General features: G+C 51.7%; 5 protein-coding genes across 5 annotated transcripts; 2 read left to right on the top strand and 3 right to left on the bottom strand.

Annotated features, from left to right (window-relative positions):
• Positions 1–224: 224 nt before the first annotated feature.
• Positions 225–1,547, top strand: LDX57_001181 (putative sulfate/molybdate transporter; the record flags this gene model as incomplete). The annotated part of the gene is made up of 1 exon (XM_046082821.1): positions 225–1,547. The coding sequence occupies one exon, from the start codon at positions 225–227 to the stop codon at positions 1,545–1,547; it is 1,323 nt and encodes a 440-aa protein (XP_045938778.1).
• A 322-nt stretch (positions 1,548–1,869) lies between these two features.
• LDX57_001180 (uncharacterized protein) lies at positions 1,870–2,151 on the bottom strand (the record flags this gene model as incomplete). Its single annotated transcript, XM_046082820.1, has 1 exon — positions 1,870–2,151. One exon carries the CDS (start codon positions 2,149–2,151, stop codon positions 1,870–1,872), a length of 282 nt encoding a protein of 93 aa, XP_045938777.1.
• A 635-nt stretch (positions 2,152–2,786) lies between these two features.
• Positions 2,787–9,219, bottom strand: LDX57_001179 (uncharacterized protein; the record flags this gene model as incomplete). The annotated part of the gene is made up of 4 exons (XM_046082819.1): positions 8,638–9,219; positions 8,246–8,585; positions 7,913–8,188; positions 2,787–7,864 (listed from the first exon to the last, which is right to left on the bottom strand). Exons 1-4 carry the CDS (start codon positions 9,103–9,105, stop codon positions 2,787–2,789), a joined length of 6,162 nt encoding a protein of 2,053 aa, XP_045938776.1. The 5' UTR covers positions 9,106–9,219.
• Positions 9,220–9,933: 714 nt separating this feature from the next.
• On the top strand, positions 9,934–11,686 carry LDX57_001178 (hexokinase family protein; the record flags this gene model as incomplete). The annotated part of the gene is made up of 2 exons (XM_046082818.1): positions 9,934–10,412; positions 10,483–11,686. The coding sequence occupies 2 exons, from the start codon at positions 9,934–9,936 to the stop codon at positions 11,684–11,686; spliced, it is 1,683 nt and encodes a 560-aa protein (XP_045938775.1).
• A 243-nt stretch (positions 11,687–11,929) lies between these two features.
• Positions 11,930–13,466, bottom strand: LDX57_001177 (uncharacterized protein; the record flags this gene model as incomplete). Its single annotated transcript, XM_046082817.1, has 3 exons — positions 11,930–13,107; positions 13,162–13,380; positions 13,433–13,466. 3 exons carry the CDS (start codon positions 13,464–13,466, stop codon positions 11,930–11,932), a joined length of 1,431 nt encoding a protein of 476 aa, XP_045938774.1.
• Positions 13,467–14,402: the final 936 nt, after the last annotated feature.

Genomic DNA, 14,402 nt, shown 5'->3' with positions numbered 1-14,402 from the left:
GCGAATGGAATTGGGTACTTGGACGGGAATTTCAACCGATCGTGGACTGATTCCCAGGTTTCATTCACCATTCATCTTGGACAATCATAGGACAGGGTGGGAAACACAGGCAACAAGGCACCCCCTCACATGGCGCGGGGGTTCTCTTTTCCCCGACCGCCGCTCTTCCGCTTCACCCTCGACAACCAACCTCATCTTCACCCAATTCAGCATCTCCCGCCAGAATGACCTACTCCCTGCGACAGATATCCCAGCATAACCTCAAGACCTTCCGCCAAAATTATGTATCCGAGATATCTGGCTCCCTGGGGGATCTGGGGACGTTCCTCCCCATCGCCATCGCTCTCGCCGTCAATGGCACCGTCTCGTTGTCCAGCACTCTAATCTTCTCCGGCCTCTTTAACATCTTGACCGGCTTATTGTTTGGGATCCCACTGCCTGTGCAGCCCATGAAGGCCATTGCCGCCGTCGCTCTCGCCCAGTCTTTCAGCAACGGATCCATCGCCGCAGCCGGCATCTTCGTCAGTGCCTGCGTTGGACTGTTCAGCATCACCGGTCTCCTGCGGTGGTTCGCCGACGTCATCCCGATCCCCGTCATCAAGGGCATCCAGGTCGGCGCCGGACTGTCCCTTATTATCGCGTCGGGCGGGAGTCTCCTCTCGTCACTCTCATGGCTCCACCCGTCCTGGGCCGATAACCTAATTTGGGCGATCGCGGCCTTCATCTTCCTCCTCGTGACGAACGTGTACCGTAACATCCCCTACGCGTTGATTGTCTTCATCCTAGGCCTTGTTTTCGCTATCATCCGTAGCACTGTGGCATCTAGCCTCCCTTCCCTGGAGCTCTGGCATCCGTCTGTTTTCGCCCCTACCGGGCCGGAATGGTTGCGCGGCGCTATCAACGCCGGCATCGGGCAAATTCCGCTGACGACGCTGAACTCCGTCGTGGCGGTCGTGCATCTCGCGGGCGATTTACTGCCCAACGTACACACGCCGTCAATTACGTCGATCGGGCTCAGCGTCTCGGTTATGAATCTCGTCGGGTGCTGGTTCGGCGCGATGCCGGTCTGTCACGGGTCCGGAGGCTTGGCGGCGCAGTATCGCTTCGGCGCGCGGTCGGGATCCAGCGTTGTGTTTTTGGGTGCGCTGAAACTCATCATTGGGGTATTCTTCGGCGAGTCGCTGGTCGAGTTGCTGAAGCGTTTCCCGTCCGCGTTGTTGGGCGTGATGGTCATCGCTGCGGGACTGGAGTTGGCGAGTGTCGGCGAGAGTCTGAATACGACTGGGGCTCGAGACATCGGGAAAACGTATCATGGCTTACTAGGCGGGGATGCAATGCAGGACGTGTCGCCGATGTTGAGCGATGCGGATCGCAAGCAGCGGTGGACGGTCATGCTGGTGACGGTGGGACTGTTAGTTGGGTTCAAGAACGATGCGATCGGGTTTTTGGCAGGGATGCTGTGCCATTGGATGTATCAGGTTCCAGTGGCTATTGAGAAAGTGAAGGAACGGTGGGAGGAGAGACGGGGACGTGTTCGATTGGAGTGAGAACATGCATATACGACCTGCATTATCAGACGACGGACGGATATAAACGAAGACAACGATATAGCGAGCTCAAGTGTGATATCCTAGCGACAATGCTAACATACAATCAATTCATACATTCATGGTGACTGCAATAGTCTTATCATAAATCAAATTCCCATCACATTACCACGCATCGAACGATATCCCAACCCCATCTCCAGCTTCGATTACATTTTACTTGCTAACCAAACCCAACGAATTAGCTTACCACCCTCGAACCATAGCACCCATCCCCAACCACATAAACTCACCTTCACATGAACCAAATTCCATAATATAATTATTCCTCCTCATCACCAACATTCTCAATCCTCCTCGCCCCACCACGTCCACCCGTCGAAGAATCCCCAACAAGTCGTTCCCGCCCATCACCATCAAACCGCCGTTCCTCGTAGATAGCCGGTTGACCGAGATCCTGCTCAGCGGTGCGCACGACCCTCGATCCGTCCGGCGCGGTGTGCGAGGTGGTAGCGGTGCGGTAACCTCTTTCCTGGCCGTTCGAGTTCGAGCTCGAGCTGGAGGAGTAGAAGGAAGAGGAGGTGGAGGAGTAGTATTCGGACATTTTTATGGTGTTTGGCTCAGTGGGAGGGGGCTTAGGTTATGTATTTGGATTATGCTTGCTTGCTTTCAAGGACACCGATAGGAGTAGAAGTGTGTAAGATTAGATATAGATTTATAGAATGCAACTAAGACTATGGAGAAATGAACAGAAGGCAGGTCTAAATAGCCCCCTCGGAACGTAAAGTGGCGAATGACCTCGTTTGATGTCATATAACCAGTTCGGACTGGGCATGTGCATCCTGTGAAAGATCATTGGACAATTGGAATATGTTTGAATGGAGACTGGTTCGTGCGATGTTTCCATCGCTAGAGCTTGAGGTGACTTCACTGGTTCGGAGGGATGCGAGTAAATTGGGTCAGTGACGTCATCGGTCTGGGATCTTATATCATTTTCTGGCCGTCGTACAGAGCACAGTGTACACCGGAGTACACCGTAGGGTAATGAGGGTAATTTGTCGAATGGTTCTTTGCATTTCACATAGTAAGAACGAGCAATTGTTCGACTTTTATCTCGTCTTGAACCACTTTGATTGATTATTTTTGATTTTATGAATTAAGAGATACTGAAGATGAACAGGCAAACGATGTGAATACAGCGATAAAATCGGCAATCTGTTGAAAAATCGAGACTTTTAATCAAACAGCAATGGCATGCTGCTCCTGATACGACGGGACACCCCTGCTGGCGCCGGCACTATTCGCCATGATCAAATCATCCGCGGCCTCAGCGCGCCCCGATCCAAAGTTCTTCAAATTCCACTTCTCCACGCCTTCCACGCCGTCCAGATCCTGCTTGTACGCCTTGAACACATCCGAGCTCAACCGCTCATACTCGGAATACTCCTTCGGCCACTCGCCCAATCGCTCCACGGCGAGCTTCAACAGATGGAGATGCTGGCGCACGTACTTGCCCTCGTCGTCGTCGCCGCCGGGGCTCGGAGAGCGACCGGGGGACGCGAATCCCGACTCGAAACCCTCGTCCAAGTCCGCGGAGACGGTGGGGTCGACGAACACCCGGAGAGCGTTCTCATGCAGCGATGCGGCCTTCTTGTAGTACCGGAAGGCCACCTCGCGGCTCTCTTTGTGGCCTTGGTAGCCCTGCGCCACGCTGGTGTACATCTGAGACAGAAGGACGGTCATTTCGATGGTTGCCGGGTGTCGCGGGCCGTGGACTCGGGCGCAGTTGTAGACGATGTCTTCGGCGAGGCGGATTGCACCGGAGTAATCGCCCACGAGGTAGCGGGTGATGATCAGCATGCGGCCGAGAGCAAGGACATACTTTGGCTGAGAGGTGCTGTGGGTGTCGCGGTTGTTCCAGAGGGAGGTGAGCACCCATGCGAGGTTTTGGTAGTCGTGTTGGTCGTCGAGCAGGCCGATGAGGTTGTTGAGGTTGGTCAGGTCGAGTTGAGTCAGGTCGATCTGTCGGGCCTTGAATAGAGACATGATCTCGTGCATGATGGTCGACGAGCTGTTGAGCATGGCCTGCTGGGTTGAGCGGTCGAGAGACGATGAGAGCTCGCGGCCGGAGATGGCCAAGCCGAGCTTGAAGCCGAGCTTCATCATCGTGGTGGAGGCAAAGCCATTGTGGGACTGCAGGTAGTGGAATGCAGTGAGTGCTTGGTCGCAGGCTGCTTCGTATTGCTGCTTGGAGAGAAGCTGGATGACCTGGTCATAGCTGGCGATGGCGACAGAGCGGAGGAAGTCATACGACCAGTGCGTAGTGAAGTAGGACAGTAGGGTTGTCACGAATGCATTCGCCTGCGTAGTTGTGGCGTAACTCTTGCCCTCGGTGGACAAGAAGTACGTGGTGCACTGGTCAACAACTCGGGATGCGCTCCACTGACGGCCCCGGGATAGAAGGAATCCGTATAGGCGAGACGCACAGGTTATCACGCTCTGCACGGTGCTGGACTTGGAAGAAATTTCAGTGCGAAATTGCTCGTAGTAGAGATACTCTGTAGCCAGGGACGAGAATATCTCGTTGAAAGTGACCGAAGAATCATCACGCAGGCTGTATTCCATCTGAGCGAGGAACACAAGGCTCTCGCGTTGCTTAGACGACAAGTCGAAGCTCACAGACCTAGTGTTGCTAGTATCTTTGGCAATGATCTGCCGGTATAGCTCCTGGGTGAGCTCCCGCGCCTGTTGAACCTGACCCGAGGCAATATAGCTGGATGCAATGCTCTTTGCCGCGTCTGTCAATCGTGTTGACGACTTCTCTGTAGACAGTGTCTGCACGGTACCCTCACGGAGCAATGAAAGGACTGCCTGGGACTGCCCTCTCTTGGAATAAAGTGAAACCAACTCCTGCATCTCAGTGAGGGATTCTTCATGGGCCCATCCGTAATTCGAACGAACCGACGACAGACGTCTGTTACGGATAGAAACCACCCGAGCCATCTGCTCAGAGCTGACGGTTTCGGCCTTGGTGGCTACAGCAGCTGCCTGCTCTTCGTAAATCGCTTCCAGTGTGGCTCTGACATCGTGACGATCCACTTCATCAGATTTGATCTGGAGAAGCTCTTCGTAAAGACGAACCGCCTCGGTCTCGTAGCGCTTTGACTCTTGACAGATATTGGCTAATGTCATGGTAGCCTGGATACTGATTGATGCCGACGAGCCAAACAAGGTCCTACAAGCATGGTGATACTGTGAAGCGACGTCGTGGAGGACGCTGGAATCGGCTTGAATCGCACGTAGACATTGGACGTACCGACTGAACATGGTCCGCACAAAAACCTGGTCGTGGAGCTTCGGGTTGATTGTGGAATTGCGTAAGGCATTGAACATGACCTTAAAGTGCGGCACTGCTTCCGCATACCGGGCGTGGTTCCAGAGTTCGTTGGACACTAGAAGGAGCGGCTCGAAAGCATCGGGATGACATGTGTCCGAGTCCTTATTGAGTGCTTGCACGATGCGTCGATAATAGTCAATGGAAGCTGGACTTGGGCTGAGCTCTGCCAAGGTCCAGAGTTTCTTGATGACTGTTGGATGATCACCACCGTAGTGTTTGGTATAGTCCTCAAGCAATTCCTTGTGCAGCTCGATCTGCTTGTCGGTCTGCGAAGTGCGCTGATAAACGCGGAGCAGGGAAGTCGTCGTTCGGTCAAGCATTTTATCGCCCGGTTGACGGTCGCGTCGCACCGCACGGTAAACCCGAAGTCGGGTGTCTTCCTCCTTTGTTGGTCGCCGTCTGGAACGATAGCAATCGCCCAAACGTTCAGCTAGCGCGACGCAGTGATCGACTTGGGAAGTCGGGAGTACGACATCCTGCAGAGACGGGGCAAAGAACGCAGGCCAGATGGCCTGGAGCACCCTCTTCAAGGTCTTGGTCGCATCATGCCATCTGTGTTGAGAAATATAGGTTTCAACAAGAGTATTGGCTGCCGATACAGACGATTGATCAAATGAGTCGCTGTAGACAATCTCTTTCAGCGTCTTCTCAGAAACGGTAGACTTGGACGAGCTTGCGAGCTGCATCACGTCCTTAGATGTGGACTGAATGTTTTGTTGGATACTCTTGTAGGTAGCATTCTGATAGTTGCCGGAGCTCTGATAGAACTGGGAACAGCTCTTGAAGACATCCAGAGCCAGGACGGACAAACCAACAGATTTCATGACTTTGGCGACTTCCACAAACTGCGAGACCACAGCCTCCGAGTTGGACGTGGTTCGATCATATTCCTGCCAGAACCCCGCAAGGACGGACGCGACTTCGTTGCTCCTGCCCTGGGACTGTAAGAACTTGGAATATGCCAAGACCGCTTTGGCGTTCTTCAGCTCCCATTCAGCAGAGCGATGATGTCTATACAGAGCACTGGTTTGTTGCCATGCTTCGACGTATGTGCGCTCAGCGGCTTGCACGTTGCCTTCAGAAACCTGCTTCTCTGCATGGGAAATACGAGATTTGAGGCTATACTGAGCAGATGACTCAATCAACTCATCCTGCTCAATGTCATTCAGATCAAGCGCTACTCCCGTAGCAGTGTGCTTGGCATGCCGACCGTGCAGATGCACACGCAGAGAGTCTTCGGACTGACGAGTGGTGCTCCAGTGGGAATAAGCTACAGTGGAAGCTTTTTGGACATCCCTGGTGATCTCCTGCGCTCTCCTCTCATCCTTGATGAGCTGGTAGTGCTCTGCTAACTGATTCATCGTGGTCAGGGTGATTTCACTCGTCGATCCATAATGGATCTTGTAGCACTCAACCAAGATCTGGAACACCTCCACACGCTTGACCATTATCTCTGTTTTGGAGTCTGTCATTTGCTCTGCGGTGATATCCAGAAAGTTCTTGGCCATCTGCATTGTCACAAGGTGGCTGACCGATAGAACATCCTGACTGATCTTTGTGGCATAGTAGAAGAGCCAGCTGGTTTTGGACGGAGCGGATTCTTGGATTTCTCGGTAGAAGAGGGCCTGGCATAGGATTGCCTGCAAGGTGGTAGGATGGTTTGGCGTGAGAATCTGCTGATAGAGGCGAGTTTGAATGTCATGCAAGGACATGACGACTGGTGTTGGCTTCGTCTCCCAGACTGTCATCTCCAACAGAGGAATAGCCGTACGGGTAGGAATGACGTTACGAAGTTCCTTTGCTGCACTTGCGATCTCGCTCTCGGTGTTACAGGTGAGCGCATTCTTTGTGTGGTCAATCCAGTAGCGCAAGGCGAAATCAAGCAAGGGATGCTTTTCCAGCAGACCTCGAGTGAAATGAGAATCCAGCGAGGCCAAAGAGGGCTCCTGGTCTTTGGTAACCCGATTTTTGGCGTAAACTAGCAATCTTTGTGCCAAATCAAGGTTTCGATCCCTCACACCTTGCGAGGGTTTGCCGTGAGACAGGATCTCTACAATGGCGGCCTTTATTTGCGCGTGTCGCAGATACACAAGGTCATTTTGAATGAACACCAATGAGCTGACTGGTTTGAGGATCTGGGACATGTCCGTGCTCTGGTCTCTAATGATGCCCTTGTCGACTTGAATGGCGAGAAGGGATGAAAGCTCTTGCTGGGAAAGAGGACGAGCAGCAGAGGCAAGCCAGCCCAAAACATTTCTTCCATCCTCGTTCAACGACTTTGGCGACAGGCTGGGAGACACAAGGTCTGCAATGGTCTGTCCCGGCCTGGCAAGGCTTTCCACAGCCTTCGAGAATGCTTGTGCATTGTGAGGGCTCTCTCCGACCACCCGTTTGGCGGCGAGCTTCGCCCACAAGAATGAACCATCCGCGGCTTGAGTGATTCTGTTCACACCAATTTCTTGCTTGGCCTCTGACATTTCCGTGAAAGCCCGACTGTGTCGGAGTACACTCCGGACAACTGCCGCAACATCGTCAAAAATAAGGTCCGACGTGATGCGAAGGCCTATCTGATCCGGGGTTGTAGTCTGCTGCTGGGAGCCGAGTGTGATAAGCTTGACATTGCTTGTTGTGGCTTCTTTCAGGCGTTGCGACAAGTTCTGCTCCCCACAGGATGCTTCATCCAAGCCGTCAATCACTAGTACCAGCTCCTTGGCACCTTTCAGGCTTGATTCGAGGGCATGACCAAGAGCGTTCCAAAGAATATTGTCATATGGCTCTTCATCCGTCGTCTTCTGACAACGTTCGTGCGCTTCCGCAAGAATCTGATAAAGACCAACATTTCCAATACGTTTATTGAAAACCTGGAGGAGAATTGTTTCGGCAATCGCACGTGACGATGTTCTGGCGGAAACCCGTCCATCTGATTTATATTAGACGCAGCAATGAGAGATATCGATCTATAACTTACTGATTGGCACATAAACTGACGTGTATCTAACTCCTCCAATAGGGTACTGCAGGTTATCCGCAATAACGGAGGAAGCTATGGTCTTGCCGGATCCGGCCTTACCACTGATCGCAAGTGTCTTTTGGTTGCCCTTCATAAATCGAGTCAAATAGGGCGTCAACCAGAGGCATGTTAGTTCCTCTCGTTCCTGGGCAAGATGTGCCATAGATTCCACCATATTGGCGAGAACAGGGTCTTCCGGTTCGAGCCAGTGTTGAATAGATTTGATGTTGGACACTATAGGGCTCGGATCAGCAGATATTCAGATTGGCGGTTCTGATAGATTGGGCGTACCTTTGTCTCCCCCAAGACCTTCGCGAGTGAGTTGATGTCTCCACATCGACTCCGAAACGTGCTGGCAGCGATTACGAAAACTTTCGATTGGGCCGGGGAATGTGCCATATATGTCAATAGACACCGATTCTGAAGTTAGACTTTTGATTGACTTATGGAAATGCGTCGCAACAGAGACCACCAAGGTGACGAGGTCGGCCAACGCGAGTACGAGCTGGTCCTTGATATCCTGCGAAACGGAGAACAACTCGACGCGGTCCAAAAGATTCACCAAGCCCATTGAGCAGCTGCAGAAGAATCCAAAGAGGAGCATAAGTGCCGAGGCATTTTCCTCTCCGAGCTATAACACTTGTTATTCCAAGAGACTTTACCTGAATTAATGATGCACTTACCTCCAGCAAGACTGCACAATGGCCATAAGCAAGCTGTGCAGCCATGGGACTATCCCCGGCAAACTCCTCGATAGCCAGTTCGAAGGAATGGAGTCGTTCCACAAACAAAGATGCCCATACCAGGACCCTATCGTAACTACTTCCTTCGGGAGGAAGCTTGCTCATTCGTTCAGTGCGGATGAACTCCAATAGCACCGGGTACGTGGCATTCATGAGCTTTGTCGAGAGAACAGAATCCATTCCATCTGTAGTCTGACGGGTAAGTGAATTGACAACGTCCGCAAGCTGCGAAACCTCTCCGGAGCTCGACTTCCTTGAGCTTCTTCTGGATGGAGGAGACTGAATCGGCCCGTTAGACGCATTGTTGTGTTCCAGGATACTCGACACACGGCGGGGGCCAAATAGTGAGTTCGGGGAGAGGGGAGAGCCAAAGGTGTAATGCACATTGGGTTGGAAAGAGGTAGCCATTGTAACTTCCTTGTGCCTATTTTAGTATGGATTTCCGTCGGTAGCGTTGATTGAAATGTGATTTGATACTAAGTTGTTGTTTGAGAAGGGATTCCTGTCCAGCTGGACCTGCCCCAGTGATTAACATTGAATTGAGAACACAAGATGTAAGATTCGATATGGTGAAAAAGAAATAGCTCTCTCTAATTGTTGAAAGAGGCCACTATTTATGGCCATCGCCGCATTTAGATGGGTCCACGCCAAGCGATCAACTGGCATCGTGATATCAATGCGGCACGTCAAGATGAGGTCTACGATTTCAGTCTCGGCAAACTCAATATGCGCAATGTCGCGTGGATCGGCGAGTAAGAATAGAATGGAGCTGGTTGAGTTCGAGTGGAGATGAAAAGAGATGGAAAGTTGAGAGTTGAACTTCGGCGCGTTCATTACGCTCGTTACAATCCCGCTGAGTCATCGCCCTTGGCGCTGTATCGACACTCTCCTGTCGTTTATCCGCACGCACCCTTCCTGCACACACCCTTCGATGTCGTCGAATTCTTTTCTCTCGACCTCCATTCCCAACTTCCATCACTGACAGGCATCCGGTCATCGCGTTGATCTTGGCTTGCCATCGAGTCAATGGATCTTTTTCCTCTTTGGCGTGACAGGAATAGATATTTACTAGCCGACTGCCGTTTAGCTCAACTCGCAGACAAGTTCCCAGCCACTAATGTCGAATCAGCAGGCATTAGAGCCTTGGCACACCTCTCCACCATTGGGTTGCGTCAGATCCAACATCGCCGTGTCCGAGAATCATGCTTCGTCAAGAAACTAAGACGGAAAGACAGCATGTCCAGGCCGGACTTAAGAGGATCGGCGAGTCCTGCGGCCGTTCCAGACCGAGGTGTTTTCCTCGACAAACTACGACTGGACGTTGACACGCTCTACCAGCTATCGTCTCGCCTGTCGTCGTTATACCAGAAGATCGCCTCAACCCCCTCCAAGCAGTTTTCCCCAACGGCGATCACCAGACTTCCTACGGGGTATGAAACCGGTCGCTATCTCGCGGTCTACGTTGGGTTGTCGTACTTGAGAGTGGCCTTCATTGATCTTCTCAAAGATCAACCTGTCCAGGGACAGTCTCGTGTCAGAAGAACCTTGGAGAAAGCGTGGCCCATCGAAGAGCACCTGCGACGAGATGACGCCTTCAACCTGTTTGCGTGGATTGGAGACTGTATCGCCGAAGTGGTAGCCGATAGCCTTGATAATCCCACGGAAAGGCTGCCGAGCGAATTGACTACAGGAATCTCATTTTGTCTGCCTCTTGAGTATGATTATACCTTGGTTCATTCGACAAACTCAGTTACTGCCGCCCGTCTCATAGCTAATATCTAATAGACAAAAGTCACTCGACGAAGCCATTCTGATGCCCACGGGAAAAGGGTTTGTCTTGAGTTCGGATTTAAACCTTCGTCAGGCCTTGCTGCGTGGGTATGAACGCCACACGCGAAGCTTTGATGAAGATCGCGACAGGCCAGGCCCGGCCAAAAAACGGAAGCTTTACAGTCTACCTACGCTGAAAATTGCAGTCATGACCAACGATACAGGTGCAACCCTTGCTTCGCTAGCGTACTCGATTCCTTCTCTGCCTAATACCCGCGTTGTCATGGGCTTAATTGTTGGGGCGGGATGCAACGCGACCGTCCCCTATCCCATAGCAGATCTTCATGAGTCGAAGACTCGACATCTCCGCTCTCAGGATCCGGACGCCGTGCAAACGCTGGTATCCACGGAATGGACACTGTCGAGCGCGGCGGCTCCCTTATATGAGCTGGGTATTCTTACCACTTGGGACGAACAACTAGACAAGCAATCTCAACGGCCGGGGTTTCAACCATTTGAGTATATGGTTGGTGGAGCACATATTGGCGAGCTGGTTCGGATCATCTCCTATGACTGGTTTCATCGAATTCGAGGAGTTCCGGCAGCCGAACTTCCCCTGAAGCTTGTCGAAGAAAGGTCCCTCCAAACGGACTTTCTATCTTTGGAGGTCGCCTCAACTCACAGCGATGAAAGATTAGCAACCAAATTATCAATACACATTCCTCCTCCGGGAACGAGCAGCTGGACATGGACGCCAGAGTCGGCAAATGATCTCCGTGCTATTGCAGCAGCAGTGCAGGACCGCGCAGCCTCATTAGTGGCTTCTGCGGTGATCGGACTTCTGGTCAGTACCCGCGAGATCCGCCTCCAAAATGTTGAGACTCGCAGTGCCTCGAATAACAACGCACGACCGATAAACAGCAATGCTCCCAATAATTCCGGCTGGAAACACGGACCCGAAGAACTGGCGGTGGCAGTCTCGGGCGGTGTTATCCAGCACTATCCAAACTATAAAGCGACCGTACAAAGATATATTGACCGACTCATCTTGCGCGCAGGACCGCAAGAGGGAGGCAAAAGTGTCTTTCTTCGTGAGGTCAGCGATGGCGGAATTATTGGGGTTGGTGTTTTGGCGGGAATGGCTTCGGGTGAGATAGGGGAGATCATCTGCGGGTCATTAGATCGAGACAACGATTTAGGTGGTGAAAAAGATTCCTAGGTCAGCCTAGCTTCTTAACTTGACACTTATACCTTTCTCTCTCTTTATCATTACGTCTTTTGCTTCTCAATTGATACGCTTTCTATCTGTTTTGACCCTTAGGAGACCCTGATGCTCGTAATCATGGATGACGTTACGGTAAATATATAATGAATTGCCCAAAACGATCCCTTCCCATATCAACTCTCACGGACGCAAATTCTAACTGCAAAGATATCTAAGTACATTGTTTTGCATCGTCTCTCAAGCACACTTCAAGGCCAGATAATCCTTCGCTTCCGTCAACAAACTGCAGCAAAAGTCCGGCTCCAACAGTGCCAGATCATCCACCTCGTAACTCCCTGTGGCGACCGCAACAACAGAACAGCCTGTTTGCTTCGCACATTCAATATCCAGCGGTGTATCACCGACAATGACAATGTCATGAGCCGCGACTCCGCGACCGTACCGTGTCTGCAGACGCTTCAGAGAGTCCTGGAATAGCGATTGTCGATCCGGGTGGACATCTCCGAACGACGAGATCTCTAGATCAAAGATACTGGTATCAATTCCAGCTGCGCGGATCTTGAGCAGAGCATTGGGACGCGAGTTACCCGTCAATAGGCCAACTCGGAGGGGCGGGTCGCATCGGTCTCGTTGATACTCGGCCAGCCAGCCGAGAATCTCCTTGACGCCGGGACAAGGAGTGACAGGGAAGCCCTTGGCGTGGGATTCCTCGAGATACCCCGGGTGAAGAGCAAAGAACTTTGCCGTTGCCTGGTCTTTATCTTCTACGCCGTGGAAGTCCAAGATGGCATGAAGTAGACTCAGATCGGTGCGGCCGTGCAGGCTGACAGGGGTATTGGCGTGAGTGATTGTTTTGCCCACGACGGCGCTCACACAGGAGAAATAAGCATCGATGCTGAGATCCTCCGACCGGCAAAGTGTGCCATCGATATCGAACAGAACAACCATCTCGCGGCGAGGAGGATGGGGCGTGACCAAGACACGAAGGAGTTCACGAGAACCAGAGAAAGAGGCCCGGCCGTGCAGAAACCGGTGGTTGTTCAAGATATAGCCCTGGCCAGGCTGGAGACACACGACGAATGCGTTCTTGTAGATGATCTCCTGCAGTCTAGCAAAGCCGGACACCATTGACGCAGAAAGCTGGATGTTGTCGTCAAAGCGGAAACGGAAGATCTGCTCTTCGGTGTCGAAGATGGCCCTCGGCACGAACACGCCGTCATCCGAGTAGAAGCTAGTATGCTTGGCGCTGGTCACAAGCCTGTACAGCTCCTCGTCTTCTTCCTTTATAATCTCGAGAATGCGATGGCTGTCTGCCAGTAGAGATTCACCACCGGTCTCCGATCGACTTTTCAGAGTGGACATCAGAATCCCGGGAGGACTTTGCCAGCCGCTTCGGTCAGTGTGAAAGAACAGTTCTATAGAGATCGTTAGGTTATTGAGAGGCGGCGAAACTAGTATCGGGGACATACCTTCAGAGCTGTATCCCTTGCCGGTCAAGTTAGGTGCGAACCGGATGTGACTGACGCCGCTGCCCTGGAGCTTCTCATTCCGGGGCCTATTGATCTCACCCAGTTGGTTGGCCACGTCGACTAGAGAGTCCTCATCACACCCTTCGATAAAGGCGATACCTTTGGTGAAGAGATCTTGCCTGACTCCATCCACGTTTGAAGGCGAGTGGAACTCAGGGGCTTTCCACTTGTTAGTTTGAGTAGTCAATGTTAAACAGCAATAATAACGTACTGATTGACCCCAGACCGCACTTTGTAACATCCATTGTCGTTGGATTGTGGATCACAACAAGAGATAAGATGCTTGTTAGCAAAGAAATGGATTTTTCGCGTCTGGATACAACTATCAAGAACGGAAAACTTGACTCTTTTATAGGCCTACCACTAATACTAGAACAGGCCCTTTGGAACTATTGCCACTCTGAAAATCGGATTCGGTTTTCACAACATTGTACTTTCGCTCTTCATCCGCGGAGGTATAGACCGATGATTATGATCAGCCCAGCTTCTTTGTCTCGCATCCTATCCAATCATTCAATCATCTTATGATGTCTTACGTCTTCTGATGGCTCGATGCCGTCCCTGGATGCTGAGAACATCTTCTTAGCGTAGTTAATCCTAGGTTAGAACCATTGCGTAAACTGAAAAGGTGCCAGGAGTGGCATCCATGTTCCGCACATCGATTAAACGCATAGTTCTGTCGCTAGCCGAATAGGATGTTACAAATAACGCAGAGCACATAGACCTTCAAGAGTAGAATGCAGGGTGTGATGTTCAGAAAGGGATCAACGGACCAAAGAAGAGTCTACACCGAAGGGCTTCGCGGACTCGGATGCACAAGGCATTCCTGTAATCTGCAGCCCGGCGCATAGCCTACCAAGAACGGTCAAAGGCTGCAGTGCCCCTGGCCATCTAGACCTGATCTTCAGATCTCATGTTGCACATGCTTGCCGAGCACCCGCCTCTGCACCGGAAAAAGAGTCATTGACAAACCGAAATGACACAAGTCTACCCGATAACCCGTCATTGACATGCATGTCCACATCGCTGAAGTCGCTAGATCCCTGTGCTGCACGTAATCTCAACTAGCGATCTTCAGAAAGGTATGTCCTGCTGCAGGTCAACTCACCTCGCAGGCATCTAGATTCAAGCTCTACGTTCAGTCCATGCCTAGCAACTGCAACGTTCTGCAGTCATGTCAG

The sequence above is a fragment of the Aspergillus melleus genome (assembly GCF_016097325.1).
Source record: "Aspergillus melleus strain CBS 546.65 chromosome Unknown contig1, whole genome shotgun sequence".
Taxonomy (NCBI): domain Eukaryota; kingdom Fungi; phylum Ascomycota; class Eurotiomycetes; order Eurotiales; family Aspergillaceae; genus Aspergillus; species Aspergillus melleus.
This window is presented reverse-complemented; position numbering and strand designations above follow the sequence as displayed.